At 41.9% G+C, this 16,363-nt stretch overlaps 1 protein-coding gene across 1 annotated transcript in view; it reads left to right on the top strand.

The window, feature by feature from the left end:
- CCDC175 (coiled-coil domain containing 175) overlaps nt 1-16,363 on the top strand; it is a 71,980-nt gene that overhangs the window by 24,371 nt on the left and 31,246 nt on the right. Inside the window, exons 9-14 of the mRNA XM_046009926.1 lie at nt 2,854-2,990; nt 5,012-5,122; nt 7,698-7,769; nt 8,684-8,819; nt 9,420-9,551; nt 15,267-15,405. Coding sequence (XP_045865882.1) covers nt 2,854-2,990; nt 5,012-5,122; nt 7,698-7,769; nt 8,684-8,819; nt 9,420-9,551; nt 15,267-15,405 — 727 coding nt within the window. The remainder of the gene's footprint in view (nt 1-2,853; nt 2,991-5,011; nt 5,123-7,697; nt 7,770-8,683; nt 8,820-9,419; nt 9,552-15,266; nt 15,406-16,363) is intronic.

Raw genomic sequence — 16,363 nt, 5'->3', positions numbered from 1 at the left:
TGTAGCCCCCCAGCTGTCTGGAAAACCTAGGATCCCTGTGCTGGCATGACTTCCTTGCTCCAAGGGGCGAATGCAGAGGGGTTTCCCCTTCATCCATAACCCTCAGCCAAACTCCATGAGTACAAGTTATTGACTGCTTCAAAGGAATCGGGGCTCTGACCCATTCCTTATTTCCACTGGACTCTTGGTGGCAGACAGTCTGAATTCTCATGAGGTGTAATAGGCAAGCTCAGTGATGACCTGAAATTCTATGCTAACTTTATTTTAATTTTTTTATTATAAAATATCACACAGATACAGAACAGCATATACACTGTAAATGCACAGTCTTTATGTACAGATCTGTCTTTTGATGGATGTAATTTATTGGTTATAATGAAGTCAAGTTTATCAACCTACTCTTTTTTGTTTTTTAAGTCCTATGTCATGAAGAAATTCTTCTCCCGTGATCTTCCAGAAGCTTTATTGTTTGACCTTTCACATTTAGGACTGACTAAAAGGCATCTGGAGTCCATGTGTGTGCATGTGTTCACTGTGAGAGGATGGTCAAGATTCATGTTTTTCCATAAGGTTGTCCAGTTAATTAGCACCATTTAATGAAAAGTCAGTCTTTGCCCGTTACTATATTGTAATGGCATGTTTGCATAAATCATATGTAGAGCACAAATACATCATAAATATGTATGTAGATCTGTATACTCTCTATTCTGTTCCTTTTACTTGTCTCTCCTCACATTAAAACCAGACTTTCTTAATTAGCAGCTTTAACATAAGCCTTTGTAGTTAGTAGTATAAATCCAACTTTTTATCAAGATTGCGTCTATTTTGGGCCCTTTGAATTTCTATCAGTCTGTCAAGGAACCTGTTTACATTTTGACTGGAGTTGCATTATATCTATAGATCAGGTTGGGCAATATTTGTTAATATTTTAAACCAATATTAATGTAATGTAACATAATGTTACATTTTTACAATATCCAGGCTTCTGATCCATGAATTTGGTGTGCCTTATTTACCTGAGGTCTTCTTTGTTTCCTTTGACATAGTTTGGTTTCACTATGATATGTCCACGTATTATTTTTTTTTTTATTTCTCCTGTGTGGGATTCATTGGGCTTCTTAAAGTCATGATTTGCTGTATTTTATAAGTTCTGCAAAATTCTTAGTCATTATCTGTTCACATATTTCGTTCTCTTTCCACTTCTTCTGAGACTCTGATTATATGTATTTATGTACATTGTGTGTACAGTTACTTGTACTAATATACATTTTCTCTATGTATTTTACCCTCTTTCCTGTATTTTCTGCCTTTTGTCTCCCCCTGCTGTATTCTGGGCAGAATGGCCTTATTTCAGCTCTTAATTTTGGCTATTGCGTTTTTTAATTGGTAATTTTCAAAACTGCTTTGTCATTCTTCTCTATGTCTAATTCCTTGCTGTAACTTTCAAGTATTTCTAATATTTCTTTGATTATAGTAAGCACAGTACTTATATAGTTCAGTGTCTATTTCCATTCACTAGCAGACGTTTTTGTAGATTTGTTTTCTGCAGTCTGTTGTTTCTGCCAATCTTTGTTCATGCTGTCTTACTTCCTTCTGTTCCTGGTGGAAAACTGTACACCAGACATTGTGTTCGAATAAAAGAAATGTAGAAACAATTTGAAGCTTAGGATGATCGTATCTTCCTCAGAAACAGACTTCCATTCATTTCCATCAGATGGCTGGGGCATTACCCATCTCCAGCCACTTTAATGCAACTTGAAATTCCCTGGTGATCAAAATCAGGCTGGACCATGGCTTATTAGCTTCCAACTTCCCCTTCTCCAGGATGTGAAGCTTTTTGGGATCCCAGACTAAAGTGGTGGAAGGTTTCTCAGACTCAACACCTGGGGGAGCTGTGAAGTGTTGATTTCTGCCCCTATTGTCAAGTAAGAAAGCGAAATTCCCCCAAGTGTCTTCTTCCATGTCGGTAAATGTCCTCAGAGTGAAAGGAGTTTTCAGTGCTAGATTGACTACTCTGGATTCTCAGCTTCTTGTAGAATTCCTCATTATCTTGTTTGTTCTCCAGCACTTCTAAGATTTTTTTTTCATGCAGCTATTTTAGCAGTCCTCAGCCAGGTTATTTTGAACTACTCAGCCCATGACTCGTAGGAAACCTGACTTTCTTACCTCATTTGAAGTAATTCAATAGAAACATCTTAAGTACAAAGTTAAGTACAAAGTTTACTAATGAGCACTATTTTTGTCCTTGAATAGAAGTATTTAACAAGAGGCAGCCATAGTATCTCATCCAAGAGGTTTTGAGCTAGAGCTAGTGTTGATGTTCTATTTTCTTTTTCCCAAGTGTAGGATGTACAGATCCTGCCAGATGATCTCAGTTTATTAATCCTGGTTCTTATTTCAATATGAATCATTATTCCGTGGTTTTTCCGTCTGTGTTTACTACCTTTCTACATTTTTTTTTATTTATTTTCAGCATAACAGTGTTCATTGTTTTTGCACCACACCCAGTGCTCCATGCAGTACGTGCCCTCCCTATTACCCACCGCCTCGTTCCCCCAACCTCCCACCCCCCGCCCCTTCAGAACCCTCTGGTTGTTTTTCAGAGTCCACAGTCTCTCCTGGTTCATCTCCCCCTCCAGTTTCCCTTCTACATTTTTGTCATCATTTATAGGAGAGGCCCCAAGGTGTGTAATTGCATATTGGATATAGAATTACATCACTCAATAAATTTACGGCACACTTACTGTGTGCGAGGTAATATGCCCAGTGCTGTGGGCGTGACTGACGCCCCTCAAGGAAATGTGAAGCACGTCCTCTACTTCAGTTGCTTTGGTTTTTTTTTTTTTTTTCTAGATTGCTGAGCAACTACACAAAAATCGTTTACAGAACAAAGATCTACGGGAGAAATTTCAGACTCTTATCAGACAATATAAGATTGTCTTACGCGAGGAGGATAAACTTTTTATGCAGAAACAGAAAATTTATGAAGAGTATGTTTGTTTCTATCCGTGATCCGTACATGAATCGGCTTGCCATAGTTATGGGGTGCCCTCCCTGGCTACAGAATGGTGACTCTCCACTTCAGCTTCTCCTAGTTTTCAAATCTGTTGACAACCATGAAATATTATTTACCCCAATTACATAAGCACACTCCTAATCTGCCTCTCTATGAACTGTGTAATGCTTTCCTCCTATGGGTCAGATCAGATCCGTAAACACCGTGTGTATTATATTTACTTCTAATTCAGCTCCAAAAAAAAAAAAAAAAAATCCTGCTGATCCTATGAGGCTGTCTAGAGAAACTGTGAGATCCACCTTCATCAGAAACTGGCTCTGTACCTCTATTCCCTATCTCAGAGAAGGCTTTGGTCACTGAGACTGGGAAGTTATTCAAGGAAATTCCTATCTTTTACTACCTGTTGGACTCCATTCAAGCACCAAGGCTAGTCAATGCCACCTCCCCGATGTTTCTCAGATATGCCCCATTTTCTTCTCCAACTCCATTCTCTGGTTTGTCCCTCCAAAGCTCTCCCCACTTTCAGCTTTTACCCCCTTCACTTGTTGCCCTCCCTTCCACCAGAATGATCCTTCTGAAACCTATATCTTCTTAAACACGGCTTAGTAGATAGTGGGCATTCACCAATAGTTTCTTAATGAATACAGAACAACATCTTGCAAGCATGAATTCTTTAAGTAATAATCCATCACTACAGGTGACGTGAGATTACTGGGGAGCGTAATTACACTGTCTGGAAGCACTGACGTGAAACTGGTTTTGTGGTCCGTGGGGTATTGGAGCTGCAGACAGTTTTGCGATCATTATATCTCATCCAATTTGAATTGCATAGTGAGAATCTGTTGTTAGGAGTTCTTTAGGCAAAAATTTCCCCCAGAGCAATACTGTTAACAGTTTTAATCATAAAATGTGCTGATGAGAAACAATTGTAACACTAAAACATTTACTGTCGTTCCTGGTTTTTGTCTTCAACTGGGGATGCCCTAACTGAACCCCATGCTCTGGGTGGTTTCAACAACAGAAATTGATTTCTCAATTCCAGAGGCTGGGTGTCCAAGATCAGGGTGCCTTCATGGTCAGGTTCTGATAAGAGCCCTTTTCCTGGCTTGCACATGGCTGCCTTCTCACTGCATTTTTACATAGTAGAGAGAGGATGAGGACAAGTTCTCTGGCGTCTCTCCTTATGAGGGCCTCCACCTCATCGTGACCTGATCTCTCCGCAAAAGCCCCATCTTCAAATACCATCACCCTGGGTGTTAGGGCTTCAGCATATGAATCTGTGGGGGGCACAGTTCCGTCCATAGCAGTTTTGAAGATGAGACACAGAAACAGAACACTTTCTGTTACAGGAATGTCCCTCTCAATGTCTGGAAAAAACTGACATTGAACAAAACTGTATGCTTCCCATTATTCTCTCTGCAAGTGGGAGACAGAATACAACCACTTTGTATAGAATGCCACGTGGAGCCATGCCACACACTGGCTTGAGCTCTTTTCATTGCATTTAATCCTGACACGTGGTGAGCATTTGTGGGCCCTATTTTATGAATGGGGAAACTGAGGCTCATCCACAGGCAGAGTTTCTTCCTGAGGTCACACTGCTAGAAAGAGGTAAACCCCAAAATTAAAGTTGTTATGACTGGTTCCTTCACTCTTCACAAAAGAGCATGGTAGAATTGATAAATGCATTACAAGAGACATCCCCACTCAGAGGGATGGAGTCTATAGTATCCTTCTTGTGGTTTATTAATTAATAATTAATGCTCTTCCCATGGCTTGGGGATTTTTAGAAGTTTATATTTAGCCACGACTAGCAAAAAGATCTTGTTTCTATTTTTACTCATTTGTTCAGTTAGTAGTTTATGAGCTGAACTTCCCAGCCTACTTTCTTATATTCTTATTTGTGATTCTATATCCTCTCTTGCTGGGGAGTGAAAATGATGATTTCACCCTTCCACATAGGATAACTCTGTTTTGTTTTGTTTTTTATGGTAGGAATCAGAAACAACTGGCGTTCGTTTCTCAGAAAGAAAACTTCCTATCACAAAGAAAAGTAGACATCAAAAATATGGAAGAAGGACTTGTCACGCTCCATGATCTTCATCGGTAGGCCTTTGAAACTTTTCGTCTCCATCTTCTCTGCATTTATTTTTTAACATACGGTAACAACAGTGCTGACAACTTCTGATACCTTATAGAAAAGGAGGCTTATCATTCAATCCCTCTGTTTTACAGTCTAGAAGTGTCATTATCATCGAATCTATCATTGAAAGGGTAGGCAGGTCCTAAGTTCCATACAAGCTACATGTCCATACAAGGACATGAGAAATGGACCCATTAACACTCCAGTAACAAGAACGTGCCTGAACATTGTCACAACACTGACCCCCCCCTATGGTATTCATTTCTGCTGTTCTAAATCCCTTTAATTTTTCTGGTTGAAAAAGTAATGCTTGCACCTGATTTTAAAGTTTAAATATAGAGGGGCGCCTGGGTGGCTCAGTGGGTTAAGCCGCTGCCTTCGGCTTGGGTCATGAACTCAGGGTCCTGAGAACGAGTCCCACATTGGTCTCTCTGCTCAGCAGGGAGCCCGCTTCTCTCTCTCTCTCTGCCTTCCTCTCTGCCTACTTGTGATCTCTCTTTGTCAGATAAATAAATAAAATCTTAAAAAAATAATAAAATAAAATTCAAATATAGAAATGTTTAGCTTAGAGGAGTAAAAGTTACCCTAATCTCCATACCCTTCCCCCAAGATCTCACTGTTAACAGTTTGCTATATATGCTTTCCATATAGGAGTATGTTTGTACATCTAAAAATGGGATTGTCCTTTTCTGTAACTAGAATTTTTCCACTTACAATTTGGGTAACTTACACAATATTATGCTTCAGTTGTAGCCCAATAAAAAGCTGGAAAAATATATCTGTGGGAAATGATGAATATGGTAAATGATAACATTTGGAGAACTTGGTGAAAGGTATAGGGGAATGTTTGTATTAATTTTTACACTTTTCTGATTTTAAAACTATTTCAGAAGAATACAAAATTCTGCATATGGGACCTCATTCCTCATTCTTTCTTTAACTATATAATAATTCTTTTACAGATTATGTTGTTTTATTTAACCAGTGCCCTACTGATGGACTTTGTTTTTGTGTTTTCTTTGTGTGTGTGTGTGTGTGTGTGTGTGTGTGTGTGTGTGTGTGTGCGCGTGTTTTCTATACTACAAGCACTATCCTAAGTTCACATCACATAAAGATATACTTTAACATGTATATCTCTGTCTACCTGTACAACTATTTCTTTATAATCAAGTCCTTTAAAGTTGAATTACTGGATCAAAGGGGTTATATATTTTTTCATTTTTATAATTTGAATATATTTTGTTATTTGAATACAGGGCGGTGGAGCAACTAGCTTATAGTACTAAGATAGCGGTGATTGACTTTGACCTGTACCAACAGAAATCTAGAACATGCAGGATGTGTGGATTGCTTGTCCTTATGCTGTTAAACCACATACATAAACATCTGTTTCTCGTGTTGGTTTCAGAAGGGAAACTATGAACTCTTCACTGTGAAAGAGCAGGAAAACAGAATTAGTTTGAGTAGGGCTCCTATTTTCCACATGATTAATAGAGATTCCACAACTGGTTGTTATGCCATCATTGCTCTGGGCACCAGGAAGCTCAGAGCCAAATTTGCAACCCAATATCGGTCTCCACTTAGGACTTCGTGTATTACTATTGTGTTACTTTAAACTAGTTCAACTTCTCAGTGAATTAAACCAAATATATAAGTAAATAAAATCACTGAGGTTGGGGCACATTGTGAAGAAACTTGCAGTTCCGGGGAGGATAATAGATTTATTGAGGTAGGAAATCAAGAGCCCAGACTAGGATTCAAATGGAGAAAAAGGCAGGAACACAGTTGTTTCTAGTTTCACAGCATTACCTATTCTGTTTTAGTTATGAATATTTCTATTTTACAAAAGACAAAGTCACATTTTATTTTTCTGTGTCTGAAGCACTTAATAGGAAAAAAGGGAATAAAAATAATCAAGTCTTCTAAAACCTGTGTTAGACTCTTCATGTTTCTATCCATCCCAGATTCACAAGAAAATCTTCCATCCTCAATTGTCACTTACCCTAGTACAAAAATCTATATGGGCTTTCTCAATTATACATTGCACCAAATCAGGACTCAGTCTAGAATCCAAAGTTCCTCACCCGTTTCTTGACCTTCACCTGTCCCATGTCACCATTATTACTTCCCTCGATGTCCTCTGTCCGCAGCAAGTCCATGTTGGTCAGAAGAGTCTTGACTTGCTTCTCCTTTTCCGTGTCTTTGCAAAGGATGACGCCCTTTCCATTGTGGGATTCCACCTCCATTCTGCGAATCTGTCTTCCTCCCTCTGTTAAATATTAAACTCCAATAAGCTTTCCTCAGTTGTCTCTCCAGAATCTTTTCTTCCCTCCCTTGGGTATCCACCACAATACTTGCACTTGTATGAAATAATAATTTTCTCCGAGTCTACCACGACCTTTAGTTGTTTCACTACATTTGGTTTGTCTCCCAATTAGATGGTAATCTTCTTGTGCACAAGAATGATACATCAAGTCTTTTATAAATTCTGCTGGCTTCCACAAATGCAAAACCCAATATATGTTTTCTTGTTTTTAGAGCAACAAAGTCGGTTTATCGGAAACAAATAGAAATCCTGAGTGATAACCTGGAAAGAGAAAATCAGAGATGGTAAAAAAAAAAAAAATTCATTTGTGTTATGAGTAGTATATGTTTATCTTAATGAATAGTGCTCCAGAGTAGGAAGGAAGTCAGAATACTTGTTGCTGGAGTCCAAGGAAATTAGTTTCCTAAATTAAATTTTGAGTTCTCTCAGGTCTAGATGCGTTTGTTGTTTTGATGTTGGGACATTGAACAGAACCAGAGTTTCCCATTTCAATCAAGTGAACTCACCAAAGAGTGAAATTGCCAAGACTGGTGCAGTACCTTTTGCTCACCAGGCTTCGGTGTGGACCAGTAGGGCAGGTGACAGAGGAGCGCGGATAAATGTACGGGCCCTGAAGATGGGCTGCTTTGGCTGCTCTGTCTCCTACCAGTTTTGTGCCCAAGGCCACATTATTTAGCAGTCTCTCTCCTCCCATTCCTGCAAAGTGGCCAATGATGGTAGCACTCACCCTGTGAGGTCACCACGAATGGTAAAGGACATGATCTGTATTAAGTATTGAGATGACTCCCTGGCACCTAGGAAGTATTTGCAAAAACTTAACTGTATTTTATTGTTGTTGGCATTGCTATTAATATCATGTACAAGACTTCAATTGCACATTTTTACCCTCCTCCAGTGTAGCTTTTTTATGTGGCCATGGAGGGAAAAGTTGGAGAACTCAGAAGGCTGAAATCCCTTATTAGCACTCTGGGTAATTTAGGGAATTTCACTACTATTCCTGCCTGGGTCTCTTCTCTTAGCCACTGAACCTTTCCCATTTCTATCCTTTACCTAAAGGAGGGGAGCTGCCGCGTGTGGTCTGTCCACTGTCCTATTGGATGTATAATCATATTAAGATTGTTTTAGCTTTGAATTCTTTCATCTTTTCAGTAAACCATTATGTCAATTTAACGATGATTCTTTGTGTTCGAATTTCTAGTGTTATAACTCAGTGGAGAATAGCTTGTTTGAGAAGAAAACACGCCCGTTGGAGACAGAAGATAAAAATTGAAATAGGAGAAATTTTAGATAAAACTCAGAGTTCGGAGCTCAGACGCGCTGAATTATTGCAAGAGGTAAAAGAAGTCCAAGTCTAAGTATGGCCTTAGAATTACTACCTCGTTATCAGCGATTCTCCTTCAACACCTAATTCAACCTTACCTTGTTAAAAGATGTTTTCCTTTCTGGCAATGTTTAGAGTGCATTGTTGAACTTTCTTAAGTGTATCTATTTGTTGTGTATTAAGTGTAGGAATTTAGCAAACAAAGTAGCACTTCTCTCTAGAAGATGCTTTTGAAACAGGCCACCAGAAACTTATTTGATGTTAACTTTTAGGGAAACTCTCTCTCTAAAAAAAAAAAAAAAAAAAAAAAAAAAAAAGATACTAAACATCACTTTAGCTCTAGTATTGGCCCTCTGCCCGCCGGCCAGCCCCCACCACTCCCATTCCCCATTTCGTCTTATAGCTTATAGATATTGTCTGGTGAATAAATTAACCTCTGCAGGGAAAATGAAGTGTTCCTCTCAGTGGTAACTGTGAAATAATAGAAGCTAACACTGGAGCTGTGTCTCATGCAAAGAGACATTCACTCTTGGCTGTTTGAAAATGTGAGGCTGACGGCTACAAAGGCAAATGGCAAATCTTCAGGTTTGGGCTTTTTTTCCCCCCTTGTTAGACCACTGTACGAGAAAAAGAGATCACTGAATTTTTGGCAGAGATCGAAAAAGTTACATTAGAATTAAAACAAGCGGAGGAGAAATTTATTGTCAAAGAAAAAAAGTTAATTCAAGAGTTGAGCAAGTATGAGGTAAGTTTTGTTTTACATTTAAGAATGATTTCAGATGGCTCTGGGGGCGAGGGTTATATTTCATGCTATTCTAATCAGGTCGACATAAAATCTTCCAGTGTGAGCAAGGCTACAATTTCAGTATGATCCTTTTTTTTTTCCAGAAAAAAAGAGTAAAAATGCATTTTCTCTTTTCTTTCTTTTTTTTTTTTTCAGTTAGAACAGAAAATTAGACACTTCAGGTTGGGTAGAAGTGCTGGCGGAGTCCATGGGGACAGGTGGAGGACAGCAAGGGGACAGGTGGAGGACAGCAAGGAGCCACGACGATCTGACCTGGGCTGGCCAGGGAAAGCAGCAGAGGGCGAGGCAGGCCAGTCAGGCCAAACGGAGAAATCCTTGTTAAAAACAGGGCAGCCCACTGAGTTGGGGCCACTAGGAGCCGATCTGGGGTGAGCATGGATGCTGAGCAAGGTAGAGAAAAAAGGCACAGAGGGGACCCAGGGGACCCAGAGATGGCAGGTCTCTGGAAAGACAATGGAAGACACAGCTTTTCAAGGTGATGGTGTTACCTGGAAAGGTGAGGGGGTGTTTCTGAGAGACCTACCTTGGTACACTGGAAGGAGGAGAAAAGAGATGGTGGGAGAAACCCTTCTGAACTTGATTCGTTTTGAAGAGGAACAGAGGTCTGGCTGCATGAAAGAGGGGCTTTCTTTGAAGACAACTGTCCCTTGCCAGAGCGGGGGGAGCAGAGGGTCCTGACATTTCAAAGTTTAGTTCTTGCCAAGCCCAAGCCCACACCTCCCCGCACAATCCCCACCAAATCCTCCAGAAATTGTCTGTAGATAACTGGTGCAGGAAAAGGCAGCTCCTTCTAACAGGAATGACAGAGAAGGAGCAGCTATGTCCTCCACACAAAAATAGTAGGAGAAAAACAAGTGAAAGAGGGAACGAAAGTTTCCAACAGGAGGAGAACACTCAGAAAGATGGTATTGGAATGCATAACATCTGTGATCAAATGCTCCTCCATAAATTTAAAAAAACAAAACAAAACACTGTAATTTCATAGAAGTGCCAAGGAAAGTCAGCAACGTAGAAACCTAGGAACTCAGGGAAGAGGGATCTGAAGGGGTTGGCCGGAAGTAAGAAGAGTGAGATGGAAACTGGCACAACTCAGGGAACAAAGAAAGGAGAGAAAGCATTGCACGAATTCAGATAAATTAGAAAAAATGGAAGGGAGTGGACTCAGGGTGGGAAGTATTTCTCCATCAGTTGTCATCTGTCTGGGTGCCTAGTATTCTCGATGCTGAGTCATGCACACACAAAAGACGACAAAACTCTACTCTTCTGGTGCTCACATCCCAGCGGAGAGAGACTGAAAATAAACAAGATAAACAAGTAGAACATTTAGCATATTCAGTGGTGAAAAATGCTATAGAGAAAAATAAAGCAGGGACCAGGGATAGGGCGAGTGTGTGATGTAGCCCGTGTGCGGTGGGAAGGAGGACTATCAGAGAAAGAAGGGTAAGTCCTGGAGGCAGTGAGGATGTGGGCTGGGTAGCTACGTGCAGAAGCAGGCTCCAGGCAGAGGGCATGCCCAACACAAAAGATTGAGGCAGGACTGTCCCCTCTGGGGAATAGCATGGAGGTAGTGTGGCTGGAGCAGATAGGAAGGAGAGGGAGCCATCTTCCGGAAGTAGACGTTGAGCTGGAACTAGGAGTGCAAAGGTTTATTAGTAACACCTGTGAAAGGACCGGGCAGGGGAAACCATCAGACATTATGGAACCCGCAAACTCTCTGTGGGGTGCTCCTGAGCAAGGAGCACCTTGTTTGTTAGCGGAGCCCTGCCTGGGGCAGGAATGACCCCTCCCCCCCACCGCCATGCACCACCTCCTTGCTCAATTGGTCGTTGGGGGGCCACCCCTCAAAGAGCATGACCTTCACTAGATGACCAAGGAGACTCTGAAGGAGCCGACCACTGGAGGCTGGCACTTGGCCACACTCCTTGCCACAAGGCAGTGAGTCCTTCCTTGAGGGGCAATACAAGAGGGAGGGTCATTCCCAGGTCTGCCACTTTATAGGCCATCGTGAGGATTTTGTCTTTTCTCTGCCTGGGCTGGAAAGCCAGGAGAGGGTTCTGGGTGAAGGGCTGAAATAACCTGATTTTCATTTAAATGGGAGCTCTCTAGCTGCTATGTTAGGTAAAATTTAGGAAGGCAGTGTTGGAGGCAGGAAGACCAATGAGGAAGCCAGAACAGTATTCCAAGTGGTTCAAGTAGCTCGAACCAGAGTGGTGGCTGAGGAAGTGATTGAAAGCAGGCAGTCAGCATGTCGGGTATTTCTTGAGACGGAGCTGGCTGAGTTAACCATCATGCTTAATGGTGAACCAGTGGAGGCAGTCCCCATCAAGCCAGCAGTGAGGTAAGGGCACTAGGTAACATGGCATTGAGGCTTAAGCAGTGCGATTAGGTGAGGTCTGTAGGCCGTCTTCCAGCATCCACCCCACTTGCCAGACTGTGCGCCCACCACAGGGCTGTGTCCACTTGTGTCTAATCCACACAAAGGCAGCTTGCGTGCCACTATTATAAAGCAACAACCCCCTTTCCCCTTGATAATCCTTGTCAGTAACCCAGATCAAACTGGAAATTGGAGTCGCATTTCTGCCTGTGGTTCAGGGACGTGAGGAGCCACAGGCTTCTACATTATTCTGATCTGGTGCTGACACACTGAGCATGAGTGGGACCGCTGGCTCCTACAGCCCTGTGTCTGGCAGGGTTCAGTCAGAGAAGCTGAGTCCCCAGGATAAAGGTCCGTTAGAGGATGTGACCTTTTGCAGTGGTGGGAGCTGCTTACACAGTCCAGTGAGGCTGTCAGTGTCCCGTCTGGAGTGGGGCCCTGACGGCTGCAGGGCAGGCAGGTGGCAAGGGAAGGTGGACAGGAAGTCACAGGACGAGCTGGAATGCATCCCGATGAGCAGGGGCTGGGACCCGCATCAGTCTCTTTCTTTCCAAGACTCCAATTCCAAGGGGTTGCCGCAAAGGCCAGAGCCCACCATCAATGAAGTAAGTGTGCACGTGGCTCAGGAATCAGGGAACCTTGAAGGAGCTGAAGAAGCTGCGGGTCTGACTGAGTCAGGAGACAAATGCTAACTTGCCTGAGAGGCAGCAGCACGTGGTACCAAAACCCTCCCCGAGAGCATGAAACAAGAGCGTGGTTTCTTGTCAGGGACGTGCTGGCAGCTAAGTGGGTATAGACAATGGGGATGAATTCATGCATTCACATACCTCCTGAGACCCCCAAGCTCTCCTTAGAGAACACAGTATAGATAAGACACAATTGAGTTTCATAACACTGCAGTGGGGAAAAATTCATTCCTGATTCTGCATTGTAATAGGTTTAAATCATGGTGGTGTGTTTTTTTGTAAAGATTTTATTTATTTGACACAGAGAAATCTCAGATAGGCAGAGAGGCAGGCAAAGAGTGAGGGAGAAACAGGCTTCCCACTGAGCAAAGAGTCTGATGCAGGGCTCGAGCCCAGAACCCTGAGACCACGACTTGAGCTGAAGGCAGACACTTAACCAACTGAGCCACCCAGGTGCCCCTATGGTGGTGGTTTGTTTAAAGATCTTATTCATTTATTTTAGAGAGAGAGCACGCACACGAGCAGGAAGAAGGACAGAAGGGGGAAGGAGAGGGACAAGCAGACTCCACACTGTGTGGAGCCTGGCATAGGGCTCAGTCCCATGACCCTGAGATCATGACCTGAGCCGAAACTAAGAGTCGGCCCCCTGGCTGACTGAGCCACCCAGGGAGCCCATTAAATTACAGTGTTTTGTTTTTTTAATTTATTTGACAGACAGAAATCATAAGTAGGCAGAGTGGCAGGCAGAGAGAGTGGGAAGCAGGCTCCTAGTTGAGCAGAGAGCCTGATGAGGGGCTCGATCCCAGGACCCTGAGATCATGACCCGAGCCGAAGGCAGCAGCCTTAACCCACTGAGCCACCCAGACGCCCAAATTACAGTGTTTTTATCTACGTTTTTGTCTTTCTAAATTTATTCCTAAGGATCTAATGGCAGTTCAGGAGGGGACGTATGAGGCTGGCATGTCACTGTATAGGGCACAGATAAGCTGTTTTATCAAAGAGTTGCCAAAATACAGGGAACATAAACAAGACGTGTAATTAAGTGTTAGCAACCCTCTCTCCTTTATTGGGAAATTGATCTTGGCTTAACTTTCTGGGTCATTCCTGTAGAGCCTGGTAAAGGTAGACAACTAAAGTTGTACCATCAGGCAACATTGCTTGTGTGGGATGACCCATGATTGGTATGCTGTACCTCGATGGGAAGAGTAACTGGCGAGAAACTAGAACATTGGATTTCCTTGGGCTTGGTGCCTCTTCTAAGTGGGCGTGTCCCTTTCTGGGACCTAGAAGGTATACCCAAACGATGCTGGCTCCTGTTGGAGCATGAGACTTCAAAACCGGGGGGGCTATCACATCCGCCCATGTGGTGTCTTCCTCTTCCATCTGAGTTATCACTTTGGTGGGATCAAAGGACGCTACTAGCCCCTGGTCAGCTGTTTTGTGAGGGTACCTCCTTGGGGAAGCATGACAAGCATTGCCCTGTGGCACCCAGGGGTTCCTTTGGATTATGTGTGTGTGCAACCTGGATCAGAACAAAAAGTAAAAAAAACATTTTTTTTTTTTTAATAAACTAGGTCAAGTATGGCCTATTCAAATCTAAAGAATCTGAGTATCTAGTTGAGAAGATCCCCTGATGTGATCGTTCCAGAGAGGAATGTTTATGTCTCTTTCCCATTACAGGCCACAGGGAAGGGGTCCAAGCTTGGTAGGGCAGCTCCGCCATCCTCAGCATGAGGATCCGTAGGCAGATCCGAGTGGCAGCTTCCCTTCTCATTCTTTTCCAGCCAGGCGAAGGAGGGAAGGACCAAGGGGGCACATGCTGCTTTCTGTGGAAGGGGAGGGACCCAGAAGTGGCACATACCATTTTTTCTCACAAACTCATTAGTCACCCTACTTGCAAGGAAAGCTTGCTTTCACTGTAGCTGGCAGTCGTGCGCTGTGCTAGAACCCAGAAGTCCTGATATTGAAGGACAGAATAGTTAGTAAATGTCAGCTGGCTGTCTCCGCTGTAGTCCCCATGACAAACCCACCCTGACTTTCTAAGGTCCCATCTGGACCTTTCTAAGGTCCAACTATTATTTCCTTTGAAACTAAATAAGACCTGAACAATTAAGCAGGCATTTTCACGTTTTGTTTGGGACACTTTTTGCCCATCTAGTGTAGAAATATATATATAATTATTTCTGCCTTTTTCCCCATTTCTTACTTGTACCCACACTTCTTAGGACTTTTGTATATTCTGTTTTATTCCCTATTCTCCCACACACACAAAATATGATCAACTAAGATTTCCTCAAATAGATGTTAAGGGTTGCATTCATAGGATCTTAGCAGTAGAGCCAGAGAAATGAATGGGTCTTTAGCGAGCCCATTGAATCTAATCTCCTTACTTTGTAGATTTGTCAGAGAGTGAGTCAGTCAGCCCAAAAATACTGTTTAGATACCTAGTATGTACCAAATACCTTTCTGTGCCTCTCAGGATAAGAGGACACTAAGAGAGAACTCTCCCTCTTGAAGAACTTACATTCTGCTTTGGAGTGTAAATTGTGTCAATTCTCCAAATTCTGCTCACAATTAGCTTTATTTTCTTGAAAGAAAAAATTTGTTAAGACAACACAAAGTCGTAAAGAGAAGGCAGAGGAACTAGTCGAGTGTCTTCCACAACTTCAAGTAGCAGAAGAAGAGCACAAAAGCAAAAGTGGAAAATTTGAGGAGCTCAGTAATATTATTACAGGTATGTGTGAAGCTCTTAGTAATTGACCTTAAGTCCAGGTAAGGATTTCACTGTTCTCTTCTAACACAAGGGAGGGTCATCAGTCGGTGAAATTGTCTAAACTTTTGCTATCACCTTTAATTCCCTCTTCTCTAATTTTTGCATCATTTACTAATTTCTTCTCCTTTACATCACAGTCTTATTGTTGCTCTTGTTAAAATTTTCCTTTTCTCTTTTAAAGACTTTAAAATCAAGAATTAGTAGCAACTGTATTATGTGGCTTCTCTCTGTGTATTTTGTAAAGGTAGAAAACTCCTTTTACCGTATGGAGTGGGTTTTTTTTTTTTTTTTAAGATTTATTTATTTTAGACAGAACACAAGGAGGGAGAAGGGCATAGGGAGAGAGAGAACCTTAAATAGACTACCTGCTGAATGTGGAGATAGAAATCAGAACAGTCTATGTCAAAAAGATACAATCATATGGAAACACAGTATGTTGAAATGTAAAACAAATATTTTAAAGTGAATAGTGGTAATTGCCAAGCGAAGTGAATTTTAAGAATATAAGATGATAAGCCCCAAATAGCCAAAGTAATGTTGAAAAAGAAAACCAAGGTTGGAGGCATCACAATTCTGGACATCAAGCTGTATTACAAAGCTATAACCATCATAACATTATGGTATTGGCACAAAAACAGACACATAGATCAATGAAACAGAATAGAGAACCCAGAAATGGATCCACAACTCTAGGGTCAATTAACTTTTGACAAAGCAGGAAAGAATATCCAATGGAAAAAGATAGTCTCTTTGACAAATGGTGTTAGGAAAAGTGGACTACTTTCTTGCACTATATACAAAAACAGACTCAGAATGTATTAAAGACCTCAGTGTGAGACAGGAATCCTTCAAAATCCTAGAGGACAACACAGGCAGCAACCTCTGCGACCTCAGCCGCAACAACTTCTTGCTAGACATG

Source organism: Meles meles, chromosome 6, assembly GCF_922984935.1.
Source record: "Meles meles chromosome 6, mMelMel3.1 paternal haplotype, whole genome shotgun sequence".
NCBI classification, from domain to species: Eukaryota; Metazoa; Chordata; class Mammalia; order Carnivora; family Mustelidae; genus Meles; species Meles meles.
This window is presented reverse-complemented; position numbering and strand designations above follow the sequence as displayed.